General features: G+C 38.1%; 1 protein-coding gene across 3 annotated transcripts in view; it reads left to right on the plus strand.

Annotated features, from left to right (window-relative positions):
* The window catches only part of MOCOS (molybdenum cofactor sulfurase), a 231,927-nt gene that overhangs the window by 171,922 nt on the left and 42,256 nt on the right, over positions 1 to 17,749 (plus strand). For all 3 annotated transcript variants that reach the window (XR_012623319.1, XM_074824831.1, XM_074824845.1), the window contains one exon: positions 2,923 to 3,122. Coding sequence is in view for 2 of the 3 variants with exons in the window: in XM_074824831.1 (XP_074680932.1) it covers positions 2,923 to 3,122 (200 nt within the window). In the remaining variant the exon portion in view is untranslated. The remainder of the gene's footprint in view (positions 1 to 2,922; positions 3,123 to 17,749) is intronic.

Below are 17,749 nucleotides of genomic sequence, written 5' to 3' on the forward strand. Positions count from 1 at the left end.
ATAACCTAATAAATATGAAGTCAACCATAACATAGACAATTACCTTCTCCTTTACCTTAGAAAGGCTCAGTCAAGTAATGAGTTTTATTCTTGTCACCCCAAATATGAGGCTGGATGCAATAATGCAAGTCCTCAGATCATGTTACAGACCAAAGATTTGTTCTGGTTTTTATTTTCTCTTCCTCATATTTTTTTCCCTAGTGGGGAGAGGGAGATGAGGTAAGCACTAGATTTATGCAGGATGCAGCATAGATCATTTTGTTTAGCAATATAAAAATAAATCACAACTATTTTCTGACTATACCTCTTTTTCTGTCAGAACAAATTTCAGATTGCCTGCAGTTGTTTCACAAGGTTTTCTGTGACATCAGACCTAATCACAACCTATTCTGCTACTTAAAAATACGGGACCCTGGCAACATGGCTTCGTCTCTCCAATTACAGGGCAACAACGCAACTGCGGGCTATTGCATTTGGATTTGTCAGAATAAATAATTAAGAGACTCATCAGCTTCTCCCTAATGAACAAGGAAATGTGATTAAGCAACTTTAAGAGAGAATGGCTGAAGACAATATAGAAATGATAGCAGGATGATTGCTGTGAATGAGAGACTGAAATTTCTGCATAAGAGGTTTCTTCAACAAGACACAAGGACAGTAGTTTAATCTTCCATTAAAAGATTCCTGCCAATTTGGAAAAGCTCTGAATCAGGAGATTACAGACATCTCAGAAGCTGACAAGGCAGTCACTTCTCTTAAGACAACTTCTTTCTGGCAAATGCTGAGAAATAACTACTTTTTTTTTTTTTTCTTTTTTACTATTTCAAGACTCTCAACTTCTACCAAACAATGACTAGGACATCTCTGACTAGCTAATCTTTTATTCTCAAAGACTCTGAAAATATAAATTGTCTTTCAGACCAAAATGTTCTGGAGATGCTTGCCAAGTTTACTGTGGCTAACATCTAGAAATTTTACTGATTAGCTTCTGGCAACATTCCTTGCAAGTGTGTTAGTATCTCATTAAATATCTTATTCCTCTTTATTATTCTTTAGTGCCAAAAAATGTACTTCTACCTTATATCTAATCTATTCTGTGCTTTTACTGTCTGCTATCCTAGCTTATCTAAAGGAGATAGCACATAATATAGAAACTTGAAGCAAAGTGAAATAAGAGAAGTTGCTGTAATTCTTCTATATGTCAGAAGATACCCTATTTTTTTCCTTTATAGATATTAATAAATGACACAGTCTTTTTATGAGTAAAACCAAAAAAGTCAACACACAGATTACAAGATTTCTGTCCAAGGGTGGTTATATCAGACTGTAGAAGTTTCCAGATACTGAGATGTACAAATGGTATGCACAGAAGTAAGTGTGAGATTCATAGTTATGCAGTTAAAAAAAAAAAAAAAAAAAAAAAAAAGTTAAGGAAAATGTCAAACATCTTTTTAGTCACAGAAATGCTCATGTACCTCAAATAAGATACTCAACATTACAGAAAATACTCTGGGTCTAAAACCCAGGCAGAAAAATACTGTTCTACTTCAAGAGGCCTTTGAGGAAATTATTCTTTCCTTTTTTTTTTTCCCACATGATGTAAGCCCACCATAGTGCAATGCATAGTATGCATAATAGAAACTACTTTGGATTTTCAGCTAAAACTCAAGCTTGTCTTCAGTGAAGGTTTGATTGGGCTTAAACAATTGTCAGCCTTCAGGTATCTCCCTGTCTTTCTTACAATACTCTGAGACCATATTGTTATCTTGTAATTGTCTTCCATAAAGATGCAGATTTATAGGTTTTCAGTTTCTGCTTTGAAGATTACTTGTACTTTTCTTCCACATCATAAATTACTGTTTCGTTGGGGTTAGGGTTATTCCTTTTCTCATACAATATTCATTGTCATGCCCAGTTACTTGTCTCTTGTCAGCAGTTTATCCCAGTGAGTATCACAACCTACCTCTTCATCTCAGACTACATATGTTCTCCTTTGGCTGAAATGGCTGATTTTGTATCTGAAGCTTATGTTCTAGCTTCCCACAGAGAATCAAAATATCCCCAAAGCCATGGGTGACCATGGTATATCATCCTGTGGCATATCTGCTGAGCACAAAAATGAGAAGCCATTTCAATAGGGACATCTAACAAAGACACAACCTCCTCTCAGAAAGCAGAGATGTAGAAGAGGTCTCCATCTGTCAGGAAATCTCTGCAGTTCTCCTGTCCAAACTCCTCAGTGCAAAAAAAAAAAAAAAAAAAAGCAGAGATATAGACAACATATTTCCTCTTTATGCTTTTTCCAAGCCAAGTTCTGGGAAAACTTCTCTGCAAAGCTTCTTTGGAGCAAATAGATTGCATCATGGGTATAGTCAGTGAAGTGTTTGCAATATCCTCTTTCTTTTTCTTCTACAGAAAGAAGAGCAGGCTTGAAAGAGTATTTCTTCAATATTCAAGTAAATTCCTTGTAGGCTCACATTTGTATTTTGTCATTACATTTAGAATTTTATTATTTTTATCTTAAACATAGCAATTTGCTTTCTGTGTTCTGTTAGGATTGATACCTCATTCACATGAGCCAGATCTGGAGCAAAACTTGCTTTTCAAATTAATTGTGTCAGCACATCTTAGTGATATGTATAGACTGGACCTATCAATGTTGTAATGCATGTGAATCCTCTTCAGTGTAGCTTTAGATTTCTACAGTAGATTAATTGTAGATAAATCCTTGGTGCAACAGTGCTTCTGAAGCTTTAGTATGAGGAAAGAAACATTTGCAAATTGTATATTCATTTAAAGGACCCCAAAACTACCAATTTTGTGCTAGTTACCTCACAGCTACACCATTCTGAAAAATCATCCTTTTTTTACATTTCCATAAAAATAAGGAATCTGACATGTACATGTACTTTTCTTTTGTAGGTGGAATGGAGAAAATAAAACAGCATACCTTTGCATTAGCTCACTACACCTACACTGTGCTGTCTACCTTAAAATATGCCAATGGGGCTCCTGTAGTACGTATTTACAGTGATACAGATTTCAGCAATCCTGATGTCCAGGGCCCAATCATTAATTTTAATGTGCTCGATGAAAATGGAGAAGTGATCGGCTTTTCACAGGTACGTTTTTCCCTTGCCTTAACTGAGTGTCATGTTTCTATTTTAAGCATATTCACAATTAGTTCTTTATCCTAAAGGAAATATTTTGTCCATAGTAGTCCCTTCTGAGGTTTTGGGTTTGTTTCTTCATAGTTGTGCACAATATACAGACACCATTTTTAAAGTAGTAGAAGGAGAATCCAATAAATAGTGCTAGCACAATGCAAAGTACTTAATAGCCAAAGCCAGTATCTTACAGATTTAATACTCTACATGTAGGAAGTTTGAAAGTGGGCTGTTTTAACAGGTTGCATTGACTAGGCAGTTGGGTTTCTTGTTGGTTTCCTTCTCTAGAGTACTCAAAACTGGGAATTGAAGAGCATGTCTACAGAAGCTGATATAAGAGACGGCCTTGGAACTTTGACATAGAAACAAAATCAGATCTCAAAATATTGCAGTCACCCATGAAAGAGAAGTTGTCTTTTCCCTTCAGTTCTAATAATTACATTCTTGTAATATTCCTGAGGAAGCACTGGATAAAGTTGAATAATTGGTGTAAGGAGTGAGATTCAAGCTCAAAAAATCCTTAAATGCTGTCTTTCTCAACAGCTTTCTCTACCTTTATCCATTAGGTATACTGAGTATCTCTAAGATGAAACTGTTAAACTTTTCTGCCTTCAGTAGAGAGGTAATGATGTACAACCATAATCATGCATAACTGTGCACTGTGTAGGCAGAGGGTAACACAGGGTAACGCAGCTCACTTGCTCGTCAGTGGAAGTCAGAAAAAACACAGTGCTCTAGTTTTGCTTAATTCTTCTGGTTTTTATTGTCTGAGAATTGAGTAAGACCACAAGTCAAGTTCAAGTGTATGACCTTGATTTTTTTAAAAGCCATCAGTACCTGGCACCATCTTTCTCAGCAGCTACCTCCCTCTGCCAGCAGTAGTGGCAGAGTAACATTGCTCTTGGAAGCTGATAATTCTGAACCATGAGGGAGAGAGCAGGAGCACTGCAAAAGGCGTTCCTCAACACTCCTCTGCCAGAGGAGTAAAAACGGGTAACAAGGGGAATGCAGAGACATGTCTCTGAGAATACAAGAGGAGATCCATATATACACAAGAGAGAACAGAAGTGAAGCAGTTACTTTGTAGTCTGTCAATATGGAATTTTACAATTTTTTTTAAAGCACTTACCACACTGATGAACAGGGGAACAACAAATGTATAGTACTGGAGAAGCTCTTCTTCCCATATGTGTTTTTTTTGGACTGTGTGACCAAATAGTCTCAAATATTTATACATTTCATTTCAAAGAATTCCACATTTTAGGAGTGAATTAGCCATTTATACAGTCTTGAACATGTGTGGCAGTGTTCAGAAAAGACTGGAGATGTTAACACAGCTGGGTTGGCAAAACACTCCACAGACACACTGGTGTTGCTTCTGTCCATTGGTTAAAACCAAAACTTTTATTTGAATTTCTGATTTTCACAGTTTCTTAGTAAAAATGACTCGTCTGTTTCACTTTTTTAAACTCAAAGAAAAAAATATTTTATAGTCTGATGCCTCCATTGTGCCTGTTTGCTGCAGTGGCTGCTCATAAAAAGCTTCTTTATTGATCTGTATCATCTGGACTGTGCCATTCACCAGGTTCTTGTCATTTCTGGCATGAGTATGTAGAATGAAGAACTATAAAGTTTTCAAATGCATACCAGTCACATCTGCAGTCCCTGTTAGATTACTTTGTTTAATTAAAATAATGTGCAATTTAATGACTTTTAGAAATTAGCAAGCAACAGCACGGTTCTTTCCAAAGCTATAATACATGTGACACATATATATATATATAATTGGCTTCTTTATGGCATTAAATTCTTTCATAGACATCTTATAGCAGTTATGGGGGAAAAAATGTTTGCTTCTTCTTTATGACTACAAAGAAAATACATACAGCAGAGACTGAGCTTCATCAAACTGACAATATAATCTCATCTTCATACCTGTATGCATGTCTAGAATTAGATTAGTTTATTCAAATCAAAGTTAAATCCAATACTTCCATGAATGGTTCAGATATGAAATAGTGTCCTCTAGTTTGGTCATGTCTGTGATCTGCACATTCATGTGGATTCACTGGTCAATCTCTGAATGCAGTCTAGTGGATTTAGGAGAACACAGTTTCAGAAGTCTCCCAGAAAACATTTTTGGGAATTTTTAATGAAGAGAAAATTGGATGACATTTCTATCTGATACACCTACTACTAGTGGACATCAGTGAATGACTCAGGTTGTATTTCCGCTAGTATATTAAAAAAGAAATGACAGAATGCCCTACTCCTTTATGGATGATATCCCATCTATAATTAATTACTTATAACCAGGCATCCAACAAGTTCTATTTGTCTTTCTGACAGGTAATTGTTGTGTGCCCATTGCCTATTAGAGAGCACAGTGTGGCTGGACATTAGCATTTGCTAGCCTGGAAAGGACAATCTGACTAACTGATTCCAGAGAAAATATTATGATGAGGTTTGGAGCAGTTTATTCAGAACATTTGAGATTGGCAAGAAGGACTTCATAAGTAGACAGTGTCTTCAGAGGATACCAAGCTTACATTTAAGCCTCAAGATTTACATAATTTACATGATATTCAAAACTCTGAACTAAGTCCAAGATATTCAGGATGTGAAAGGCGTGTAGTGAAATACATGACATTTAACACTGCCAGTGAAATATGAAAGCAGAGAAAAAATGATGTCTTTCATCTGTGTAGCATTTGGTGGGAAAGCTGTTCTTACCTGCTTCTATTATTGAAATCCATTTCCCACTGTTATCAGAGTTTAATTACCAGAGCGAACAAGACTGTGCCACTAAATACAAACATGCTACAATTACATACATGGGGTCAATTGCACCAGTAGGGAATAGCCATAGTCTCAGGTTCATCGTTGAGTAAAACCTTCATTGCAGCACTCAAGATCAAATGAAGGTATTTCATTAAAGTGAGACACACAAATGAAACCATACCATGATTGCACTCTTAGGGATGGCAGCGTTTTTGACAGCCTTCTGTCCCAATATGTATGATATAGGACATGTGGATGTTAGGAAGTGATAAGGTGGGAGTCAAATAATTAAGGATGTTGAATTACTATTGCTTTTTCATTTAAATGTTTCTTTGTGATTCTTGAAGGGTATCACTGATTTAGAGTATTATATTTGGAATAAACTTGCTTTGTATACTATATGTATCATTGGTTTAATTGACAGTTTAATTACTGGTTTAGTTATTTTGCTCTAAATGGTAATTAAAACAACTAAAGAAGAGGGACTTTCAGGCTCCAAACACCAATAGTCATCCAAAAGCTTGGGTTTTCAGATTTTTCATGAAACATTTCTTTATCTAGGGATAAAACTACTACAGTTTTGAAATATCCATAAACCTCTTGTCTTTGGGCACTAAAACTACATTAAATTTCCTCCTTTGAGCTGCACCAAATACTTCCCATGAAAATTTTTTCCTTCAGTAAAGCTGTCTTGTATACTACCATTGGTAGTAATTTGTTCTTGAAATTACTTGGGGTGATACCAGTATTCTCTTCACGCAACCTGCCTGTCCTCTGCAGTAGCACGTCTGTCAGTCTATGTTATGTGTTTATTTACACTGCAGCACCAAAATGCCCTGGTTATGAACAGGGGTTAAACTATGATGAGTACTTGACAGGTCCAGGACATAAAGATGGCCTTTATGCCAAACAGCTTCTTCATATATACTTGTCTAGTTAAGAATGGATAATTCTCCAGCATTATAGTTTTTGCTATTAATGAAGTGTGGACAGATGACAGGCTGGTGATTTTGAAAGGTGAGAAAGTACAGGGGTAGAGATAAAGGACCTCTGCTATGTCAGTGGTGCAAGATGGAAGCAGCAGAGTTGACATTAATGCAGCAAGCTGGCAATCTTCTGCTTTCTTGTGAGGCTACCAGAAAAAGAAGCAGTTAGCCCTAAATATTAAAGGGGGGTTGTGATGTCATGAAAAAGGCATTACATATATGCTCAGTGATGAGCTAATACTGCAGTCTTTTCACACAGAGAATCACCATTAGCTCATTTATTAACAGTCAATATCTGAAGTCTTCAGCATATATGAATGTCATGTATTTATACATCCCCAAGTCCTTCCAATCTCTGAAAAACTGTTTGACAGCAATGACTCAGCTTCAGTTTGCATCCTTGCCATCTTTTTTTATCAAAACCTTGCATACAAGTCTGTGAGGTTCCAGCCTGCTTTGAACACCAAAGAGGAGATGGAACAGCTGAAAGAGAACAACATTCATTTGAAACAAGAGTCATACACACACAAAAAAAAGTGGATTTCTTCCAAATCATGGCAAAGTGCAAAGTTGTATGTTCTCTTTCATTTGCAGATTATTTTTTTTTTAATCACCATCTCTGCTATGAGGGATCTTCTGTGCTAACATTATTTTAAGTTTTCCTCTTTGTTCTGATAGGGAGAGGAGACCTGTGAAATGTTCTTTGTACATTCAGTAGATAATTGCAGAGTAATTTTATAATCCTTTCATATTTTATTCTGCAAAGTCAGTTTGGGAGCTGGAAGAGGTGAAAGCGGTAAGAGGCAGAGATGGGCAGATGGAATTTCACCTGAAACATTTGTTAAATTGTATGCACTGAAGAGTTCTTACACAGTCACATCTTCCAGTTCAGTGTTTTCTGCCCCCAGTAAAAAAAAAAGCACTTCCCTTATCAAACTTTTTCTTTTTTCACTCTCATCTTCTGAGACAATATTTTTTTGCTCCTGTGTGAATGGGCTTAGAGAAGTCAGCAAACCATCATAGCTATCTTTTGAAAAATGGCCATCATTTCAGCAGTGGATTACCAGCTCCCTTTCCCACCCTGCTTTTTCACACTGCCGTTTTTGCCTGGAGCCTGAAGCTAAACAGAATTAGCTTGCTGTGATTGTCTCACCTGCAAAAGTTCTTCTGGTATCCATATATGCTTGCCATGCTTCCTAAAAATCCTGTCAGGAAGGGAACGAGCATCAGTCCATTAGCAGTCTCAGCCTTCTTGCGTGCCACTTCACACTTGTGTGTGATAGACAAACTGCTATAACAGGAATCAGTTGCCAAAGATAGAGAATGTAAACATTTTGGTTTGCCTAAGGAAGGCTCTTCTGAAGTGTTACATATGGATGAGTTTTGCCTCTCAAGATTGAGAACCCTGCTCAGATAGATTATGATCAGTTTTGTCTAGGAGACTACATTAGCATGTCCTGGCTCACTCTCATCAACCCAGATAGAGTGAAGGGAGGTATAGACTTTGAACTTACCTTTCTTCATCCGTTTTTCAATAAAAATCTATCAACACCTCTCACCAGATAACTTCCAGTGTGTGTCCCCTCAGCACAAATCTATAATGCAATTTGATGACTGCTCATTATGACATCTGCTCACTGTCTCACCCACTTTCCTTCTATCTCAACTTCCCTTGAGTTAATGTAAGGATAAACTCAATGACCCACTTGTTTTTTTCCTTTCCTGCCTTTACTTTGTATCATTCTGAAGTGAAGACCAGGGTCTTCCATCAGAATCACTTAGATGTAAGAATAGCCACTCAGGATCTCACCATGGCACCTTCTCTACCCTGGTAATCTCTTTCTGCCAGTTGTTCACATGCTAGCAGTGTAAGAAGAGGACAAAAACAGAATGAGACTCTGCCAAGAAACAAAAAAATTTTGTTTTCTTTTTAACCCCGTTTATCCTTCTGCATCCAAAGCATTCTATGACAGTGAATTGTCTTGTAAGCAGCTTAGCAGCCTAGCCAAATTCATCCCTGTGGCTTGAGAAGATATGGAGGAATAAAAATAGATTTTAGGATTGCAGGGACTATAAGAGGTTACCTATCATCAGTGTGCCAAGATAGGATCATCTTTACCTGAACCTTTCTGCCGCCTCTGGAGGTGGTTTGTTCTGGAACTTAGCTATATTCACTACTACAAAATATTTCCTAATGATTAACCTAAATTTCCCGCCATGCAGCCAAAGTCCATTATTACATGGATTGGGCAAAGAAAAAGACACCAATTTGGACAGGAAAGCAGAAAAAAAGGAGATTCCAGATACCAGAGGCAGAGGAGAGTTGGACAAGCAGTCTGAAACAGTGTTGTATGGGAGAGGTGTGTCCAGGGAAGAGACAAAGCAAAATAAGCAGGTAGAAGTTATTCTGTCTGTTTGCATTTGGACGGGTCTGCAAACAGAAGTAACACGGGACAAAGTGGTGTGAGGCAGGATGGGAAATGCACTTAAAAGTAATTGCTCAAGGTATATAGAATGGTGATAGCGAGTTCTGGAAGCACCTTCATACTGCAAATACACTTCCTTTGCTTTAGTTTCACAATGCTTTCTTTTAAGACCTTCCTTTTTCTTTACCAATGTCTTAATGAATTGCTTAGCTGGACCTAGATCAGTAGCCAGGACCTGGCAATGGGCAGGTGAAATCCCCTCCTTCTGCTGTAGTCTTTCAGTGTCACCTTGAGGCATTCAATGTCTGTCTTCCCCACTTACTCAAACCTCACAGGAGTGGAGTGAAAATGTTAAATACTGGCAAATCTTCAGATAACAAGTGGCGGATACATTTGTATATACACACAGCTGGTTGAATACATATTCATATCACCACTTATCATTACATGATAAAAGAGACTAGGCAATACCTGAAGTGGGTAGATTTCTTGAAATAATTGCTGTTTGTGTCTTAGATGGTACCCTCTGTTTCACTGGTAGATTAGCTCCAGTGCACTGTACATCTGGTATATAGGTACAGAATTAGAGCAGCGACAACATGTGAATTAGAAGAGTGGGAGAAAAAAGGAGCTATAGCATTTCACATGCACAGGAAGCTGTTACCAGGTCAATTTGATCAGACTACTGACTGGAGCCTGATAGTAGCTATCAGTACTTGTCTGGAAATTCATACCATGTCCCTACAGGAGAAAGTAGGTTGCTGTTAAGCAACAATGAGGGATAAATTCTACTTTATTTAATCTATGTGAAATAAATCTTCATAGCAAGATATTAAGCAGGAGCTCTTTGTTGTTCTTCAAACTGTAATCCTTCTATGTTTTTTCCATCTGTTACTTCTTACTTCTGTGTAAAACAATCATTCAGTTTTGCAGGTGGAGAAGTGCAGCATTTTTTCATCTGGGCCAGAGAAAATGGAAATCCAGCATTTGTTAATTCCAGCTAAGAATGTCTGTGCAAAGATGGTCAAACAACTTTGAGTTAGTTACACTAATGCTTTTAGAAGCATATCCACTCATTATATTAATGTTGATGACTCAGGGAAAGAAAAGAGTTCTTAACATGCCTAATGGGATTTTTGGCCATCTTCCCAACAGCTACCTAAAAATTGCTGGGGTGATTGCTCACTATTGATTTTAGCTATAGATTTAGCCGTTGATTTCAGGAAGCCAGGGATGGCAGATGGACCAGCACAATAGAATGCAAACAGGATTACAAGGAGAAAAAGATTATTGTGAAGATTCCTGTTGAATGTCCACTAATTTCCTTGGTTCCAATTAGTTTCCAGTTGCACTGTGAATGTCTGGTAAGCAGGGAAATAGCAGCAATGCAGCAAACCACACTGGTTTGCCAATAAATAGCACCTTGTTGCTTCAAACTGGCAAGAAATGCCATTACAATCTGGATCTCTGCTTACATTTGGTTACATGGCAGTGGGCACTCAAAGGCAGCCCCCACAGCAAGGGGCTCTCTAGGAAGGGGATTACTTGCTGAGCATAAGGAGATGCTGTACTTGAGAGACTCAGTGTGATAACTGCAGACCTAGTTAGTAGGTAATGAATCTCTCTTCTAGCTGAGGAAATAGTGGCAGAGTGCAGACTGAGTTACTTTCTGTAATATCTCACTGCAGGGGGAACAAAGATGCATGTGAGATGATAGTATGCTTGAAATTGCCTGCTATTAAACTGTTCATCAGAGCTGGTCAAGGTTAGAAAGCTTCATGAAAGCCTAGACTGAAGGTGTTGCCTGACACTGCTTCTCTGGAGTGTCCTTGCATGTTGCTAAGGAAACTGGAAAGGAGATAAAAGAAAGATACTTGTAGTTGTTCAGATGAAAGAATCTCAGATGAATGAGGGAGGGTAAATATTTTCTGTTTAGTAACAGGGCCAAACTGGCTCTAAACTATAGACCTTGTTACACAGGGGAGAAATGTGAAAAGAAACCACATGGTAGCAGCAAAAGGACTGCACTTTTGACAGCCTCTGCTAGATTCCTTTTTTCTTGATCTCGGTAAAAGCAGATCAGCTGCCTTTGAACCCATGCAGTGTCCAGTTTCAATCCACCATCTAAATCCTTCAAAGACAAAGAGACCCTGGCTCCACCTTCTCTATTACTTTGCTTGCATCTTCCTGCCCAACATACAAATCCTGTATAGGAACCTGTATGGATGTAATTAATATTTCAACACAGTCCATCATGTCATTTTAACCCTACAACCTCCCTGTGATCTATTATTCCTATTTTCTGGGGATAAATACAGACAAAGCAGGATTTAAGTGATTTAAGAGAATGAGGAAAAGGTGAAGAGGCTTTTGACTGGGGCATGAATTAAATCTATGTAACTAGACATTCAGTATCATGCACTGCACCTTTTTATTTCTAAGCATTGTTTCCACTTGTATTAATCTGCTATATTCCCCTTTATCCCTTCTTGTTGTGCATTAGAGCTTAGTCTTCTGCGTTGTTTGCATCTGGTTTCCACTTCTCTGACTAGTAGCAGTCTGACCCAAAGCCTTTAGCCTACAAAATAGCTGGGGGATACACAATGGAATGCACAGACACAAACCTTTTCCTATGACTCTCAAGGGAGTGCTCTGCTGAAGTCAGGGTTAGGAAGCCAGAGGGATTTGGGTTCCTTTGATTTGCTTTTTTTTCCTGGAATCCATCCTTTCCCTGATGTCATTTTATCAAACCAGATTTTCATTGTCATTGAGTGCAGTTTAAAAAAAATAAGAAGAAAAAGCTAAGGGAAAATGACGTTGGTTGGAGGGACCTGTGGCCACTGAGATGCCACATCAAAGAAAACCAAGGTGTTTCGCCTACTCATCAGCCTGTTCAGTTCCAAATACCTGGATCTTGGTCTCACAAAGTTTATGTACAATCCAAATAAGTTCATGCCCTAATTCACCCCATGTACTACAGAGAAGAAAAAAGCAGTTGAAAAAATGTGAGGTCATCCATTAACAATCAAGACTGTGTTTCATTTCTTCCTTACAACCACCCCATCCCCAGTGTTCTAGCTTCTGGATCACAGAGATGTAAAATTATTGTTACTCTTTAAGCATGGAAGACCTGCAGTTTGCTATGTATGTGGCATCTTCTAAGTGAGAGTTCCTGCAGAATAGCAACCCACATACTCTGACTTATGTTGATGTTTCCAGCCTGCTTCTCTCCCATCCGATCTTAGCTGATATTTGACTGTCTTTGGAACCAGCAGAGAAAATTACCACATCGACCGTAAATATCCTGCTAAGCTAGCATTTCCACTATCAGGACACTGACTTTGGCAATTTCAGTAAGTTTCAGTATCTCTGTCTAATATTTCACTGCCTTTTACCAAAGTGGTTTTGTTCAGAGTGAGTGATGAATAGGTGTAGACTGAAGAGAGATTTACATCCTCTCTCCAATCAGTTTAAACCATTGTCAACAACTAGAGACGGAGTAAGGAGGAGAGGATAAGATTCATCAATACTGTGGGAACCTGCCCACGCAGAATTTCTTTCCCTGGGATGGGAAAAAATGCTTCTCTTGCAGGAAACTAGTTTAAGTATACGTAACTCAGTTAAAATGCTTTTTTCCTCCTACTAAATGATTTGGAAACAAGTGCTGATTTTTTTTTTTCCTGACCTACTTCTTATTAAATTGTATTAAACAAGATTAAGTATGCATTTGCATCAGCAACAACATTTCACAGTCGGATGCTGGATGACAGAAAGAGATAGCTTACTTTCTCTCCAATTCCATGCCATGAATCAGTGAATTAATTTACCAGTGGATGTGGAGAACAGTGTCATGAAGCCTGTTTTATAACCAGCCATCAGTGGTGTGCAGTGAAATTCCTGTAATGAGCAAATCCGTCAGACAGAAAAACTGCTCTGAAATTTGAGCATTGTAGAAAGTAGAATGAGAAATCCCAATCCCAATTCCTGAAGGACAGTACCTGCCAGTATTGACTTACATGATTCTGTTTTTTTCAGGACACTTCATGATCTATTATAAAAAGTTCCTGTATTCATGTGAATAATTCTTGTGATACTCAGTAAAATAACTTGCACAAATAAGAAGTACTTGCTTGAATAAGAGCTACAGAATTGGATCCTATGGGAGTGACTTCAGCAGGGCTTCCTAAAAAATCCATTATTCTTAGTGAAAATCTTAGACTTAGTTGATTAGAAATAATGCAAAACTGTCTGCTATTTGTTAATATTTACTATCACTTAGTATATGTCTACCTACAGTAAGCATCATTCTCAGATTTATTCCAGTGGAGCCTGAAGCGAGAGAAAAGCTTACACCTTTCAGCTGACCACCACAGAGGCCCTGAAATAAATGGATAGCAGAAGTGAAACATTTAGCAAAGGCAGAAAAGTCAGCCATGCAGCTGTGAGACAGAGAACAGGAAATCAGAACACAACAGAATCAAATTTATTTTTGGAGCTGTCCAGCTCCTGAGTGTAAACAAATACCAGATATCCAAGGGGGACTATTGTAGGATAATGCATTAAAACCAGGGGAAAAAAAAACGCTCTACCTCAATATTTTGTATGTAAAAACAAGAAAAAAAAAATTCTTATAATTATCAGATAGAGCACTATGAAAAAACCCCTAACTGTGAGCATTTGGTCTACCTGGCAACACTACAGGAAGGCTCACTGAGGAAGACAACTGTGATTAATATAGAAATTGTCTCTGAAAAAAAAAAAAAAAAGGACTATTTTAAAAATTAATTTAGATGAACTTCATTCGTGTGTGTTTATATTAAACTTGAAGACCACAGCCTGGAAGTGTGAAATGCACCTTTTGCTTGTCAAAAATCAAGACGATCTGACATCAAAAGTGTTGGGGTGTGAAGCAACCTGCAGGGCTTGGCCCACAGTAAAGAGCTTCACAAAAAGTAATGAATGCAAAGGGGCTCTAAGGGGCAGACAGGACCCCAAGATGTTGTGATGGCTTAATTACCATGTCCTTGCTGACTGAAATCAGTAAAAATGCTGCAAGATTTCTGCATGTGTTCTGCAGTTTAATTGTAGTCTTTAAGCTCTGAAAGACCACGGCACAATAGTTCCAAATATCAGACCCAGGGAATCACCAAAACTGACAATCTGAGTACATTAAGCTGTGTACTTACCATTAGTACCATTCATGCTTCTGTGCCTTCATTGATGAACACATTCCTGGCTCCAGAAAGTCAGCTGCTGCTGTACCGACAGAGCTGCAAGCAGCATTCTCTATTTCATAACCCTGAGCTCCATACTGATTATTGCTCCTTATGGCAATTTTAAAGATGTGCTTTATTTAAATAAGCTTTTCTTCATCAAAATAACTGTAACAGATGTTTTGCGTTCTATTTGTTTTGGTATGTGCTAGCACTGCAGAGAGAGATTAAATTAAGTCCCCAAGTAGCGTATTTCTAGGGTTAAACTAAACAAGAAGAAATTGACACATATGTCCAAGGGAAAGTCAAGCATGTATTCAAGGGACAGGTAGATTTGCAGTGCTGCCCTTACTGATTCTTTGCATTTTGTCATTGTTTGCAATGAAAAGTGTACATCACATTCTCAAGACCTGTGTGCGTTACCACACTGGTGATAACAGAGTTCGATTAATGCTAAAGCTATGGATAACTTATCTTTGTCCTTTTGAACCACAATCCCCTATATTCCTCTAATGTTCATACATTTTTATGTATCAATAATCTTTACCTACTATGCAGATTAATATATATCACAATTAAAAGTGTAATTGGAGAAAGGCATTGGGTCGCACAGCTAGAATGGTATTACTGTTCATTAAAGAACAGTAATAATTTATTTGACAAAATTAATTAATTCATGTTAGCAATTCCTTGAAGTTGGGTCATGGAAACTTCATTACACTACATACACTTTGATAAGCAAGGCTGCCCCAGCAATGTTTCTTCAAAAAATAATAATAAGTTTATATATGTTAAAGCTTTTTGTATACTGAGCAAATAAGCCCAAACACTGTACGAATTCAGTAGTGAAGTATCTGTCATGATTTTTGCCTTGCTTGTCATCATTAACGGAACGATAGATCCACCCACGAGTCACTAGCACCATGACAAACCATGTTATGCCAGGATGACAACTTTTCTCATCTAAATGAAAAAAGAAGTCAAGAAAATGTCACTCTTCTCAGATTGAAGTCTTCTGACAAAACAAAGCTAATGACACCACAACAGTCTTTCTCAACAGATGCCTTTTACTATAACTTTGATTTGAGAAACATGCTTTGAACACAGGATATTTTCCAAGGCATTAATCGTGAATAGGGATCTCGGGACTGATTCTATTCTCTGCTTTCCAAGTCTGGATATATGGAGTTATTTTGATTGTATCTCCATTTGAGAACTGAACCATTTTGAACCGAACTAGTCAGGCAGGAGATATTTAAGTGTGAACTTGAGAACTTGTGCACTATAATGTTGTAGGATTTCATCTGTGTATACAGCACATTTTTGTGTGGAGTACCTTGTGCTCCATACATGACAAAAAAAAAAAAAAAAAAGTAATGCAGTTTGAACTTCTTTTAGCAGAGCTAAACACTACTTAGGTTTAATTATTTCAGTCTGGAGTCAGTTGTAACAGAGGGCTTGGTTTTTCAAGCTGCTGAGATAGTGAAGTTAAAGGTGCTTGGTATCTCACACAAACTCTGAGATGTCAGAAGATAGGCTGACATTGAAAAATTGATGATTTCAGAAGATAGGAGACAGAAGATAGGCTGAATTATGACAGAAATTATTTGCTACATATATTGGGCTATTATCCTATAGAAAGAGAATTTATGTTAAAAAAAATAAAAGCCTATAGATATTAAGCCAGATAGAAAAGCTAGGTTGAATGTTTACACTGATACCTCAGGCAGATAAAGCATGAGCTCACAGTTTGGGAAGTGGTTAGTTTGAGATGGTCGACAGTTCCATTCCTGCATATTCGGGCTTAGCTGTTGCTCTGCTTATAGCTAAGCCTGAGCTCCCTGCAAGGGGGATTGTGTCACTGGCATGGTGGGGTCCTCTCACTCTGCAGCATGGTTATTATCAGAGCTCTCGGCTCTCCATTTTGCAGAAGAGGAGCAAAAGCACAGAGAGATTAATGCAGCTTGTGTGAGGTTGTTCTGGAAGTCTGTGGTAGAGATCGGATGTGCCAGGTTTCATGCTACCTTTCTGACAATCTGACTGTCCTTTCTCCCAGTCCTGACCAAGAATGTTCATCATTTATTGTCAAAAAAATAACTGTCCGTAGCTATATCTGCTCAGCTAACCTTACTAGCTGCTGTTGTTGCTTTTTGAAATCAACATAAAGCATTTTCAGATCCCTGCAGTGTGCTTCTGTGGTTTCTTAGCTGTGCTAAGAGGATCCCCATGGTGTGCTTCCGTTGTTTCTTAGCTGTGCTCTGAAACCCTGACCATCCATATCTCTTCTCTGCAGTGCTGTCCTGCCAGTGCCGTCCTGCCAGTGCATGCATATATGTATCTCCTTCCAAGGCACATATAGACATGTGCTTCTGTTCTTTTTGCACATCTTTTTCATTCCTTCACATAATTTATTCATGCCAGTTTGTCATCAAGTACTGTATTTCTGCCCATTCATTATTTAGTGGACAGTAAAGAAAGGGTATAACACAGAACAGCACAGCAAAGCACGAGGAAAAAGTACACCAGAGAGTTGGTGGACTGAGTGGTCATATGTAGAAGGCTCAAGGAGGTATTCTAGTTAGTCCCTGCCCTGTCAGATGTTATTGCTTCCTGAGGGACTGATTCTTCAAGCACTTGTGTGCCAAAATCCCACAGATACAGTCTGTTTCTGTAATGAGGACTTGCAGTTTCAGATCCTTGGAAAACAAGGTTTTCTTCAGCTAGCTGAAGAGATGCCCCAGGCCTCTCTTCAATCTCTGCAGATGCAGTTATAGGTGATGGTTCTGTTGAGACACTGAATGACACTTGACTGCAGGCTGGTAATTAGCACTACTGATGTGAATGAATGTGTTCACAGGTTTAAAGTTAAGCACATGTACTGTCATTAACAGGATCAGGACCTGAACTGGTATGCTCTGTGTGTGTGTGTGTGTTGTGTGCACTGTCTCTCAATGCCAAGGTAAGCACTTCTGCTTCCACCATTGTTTTCTTAATAACAGGGCTGGAAAATCCTAAATGTGTATGGGAACTCTAAAAGCTACACTAAGTTGTTAATAATTTAGAGAAGTAATTGACCTCCAATTGAACTGTACATTTAAAACATTGTATGCCGTTTACCACAACTTTAAAATGTCAATGTTTTGTTCTTCTCCTATGTCTTATCTCCTGCTGAATTG

This window comes from Strix aluco, chromosome 1 (assembly GCF_031877795.1).
Source record: "Strix aluco isolate bStrAlu1 chromosome 1, bStrAlu1.hap1, whole genome shotgun sequence".
In the NCBI taxonomy this organism is placed as follows: Eukaryota; Metazoa; Chordata; class Aves; order Strigiformes; family Strigidae; genus Strix; species Strix aluco.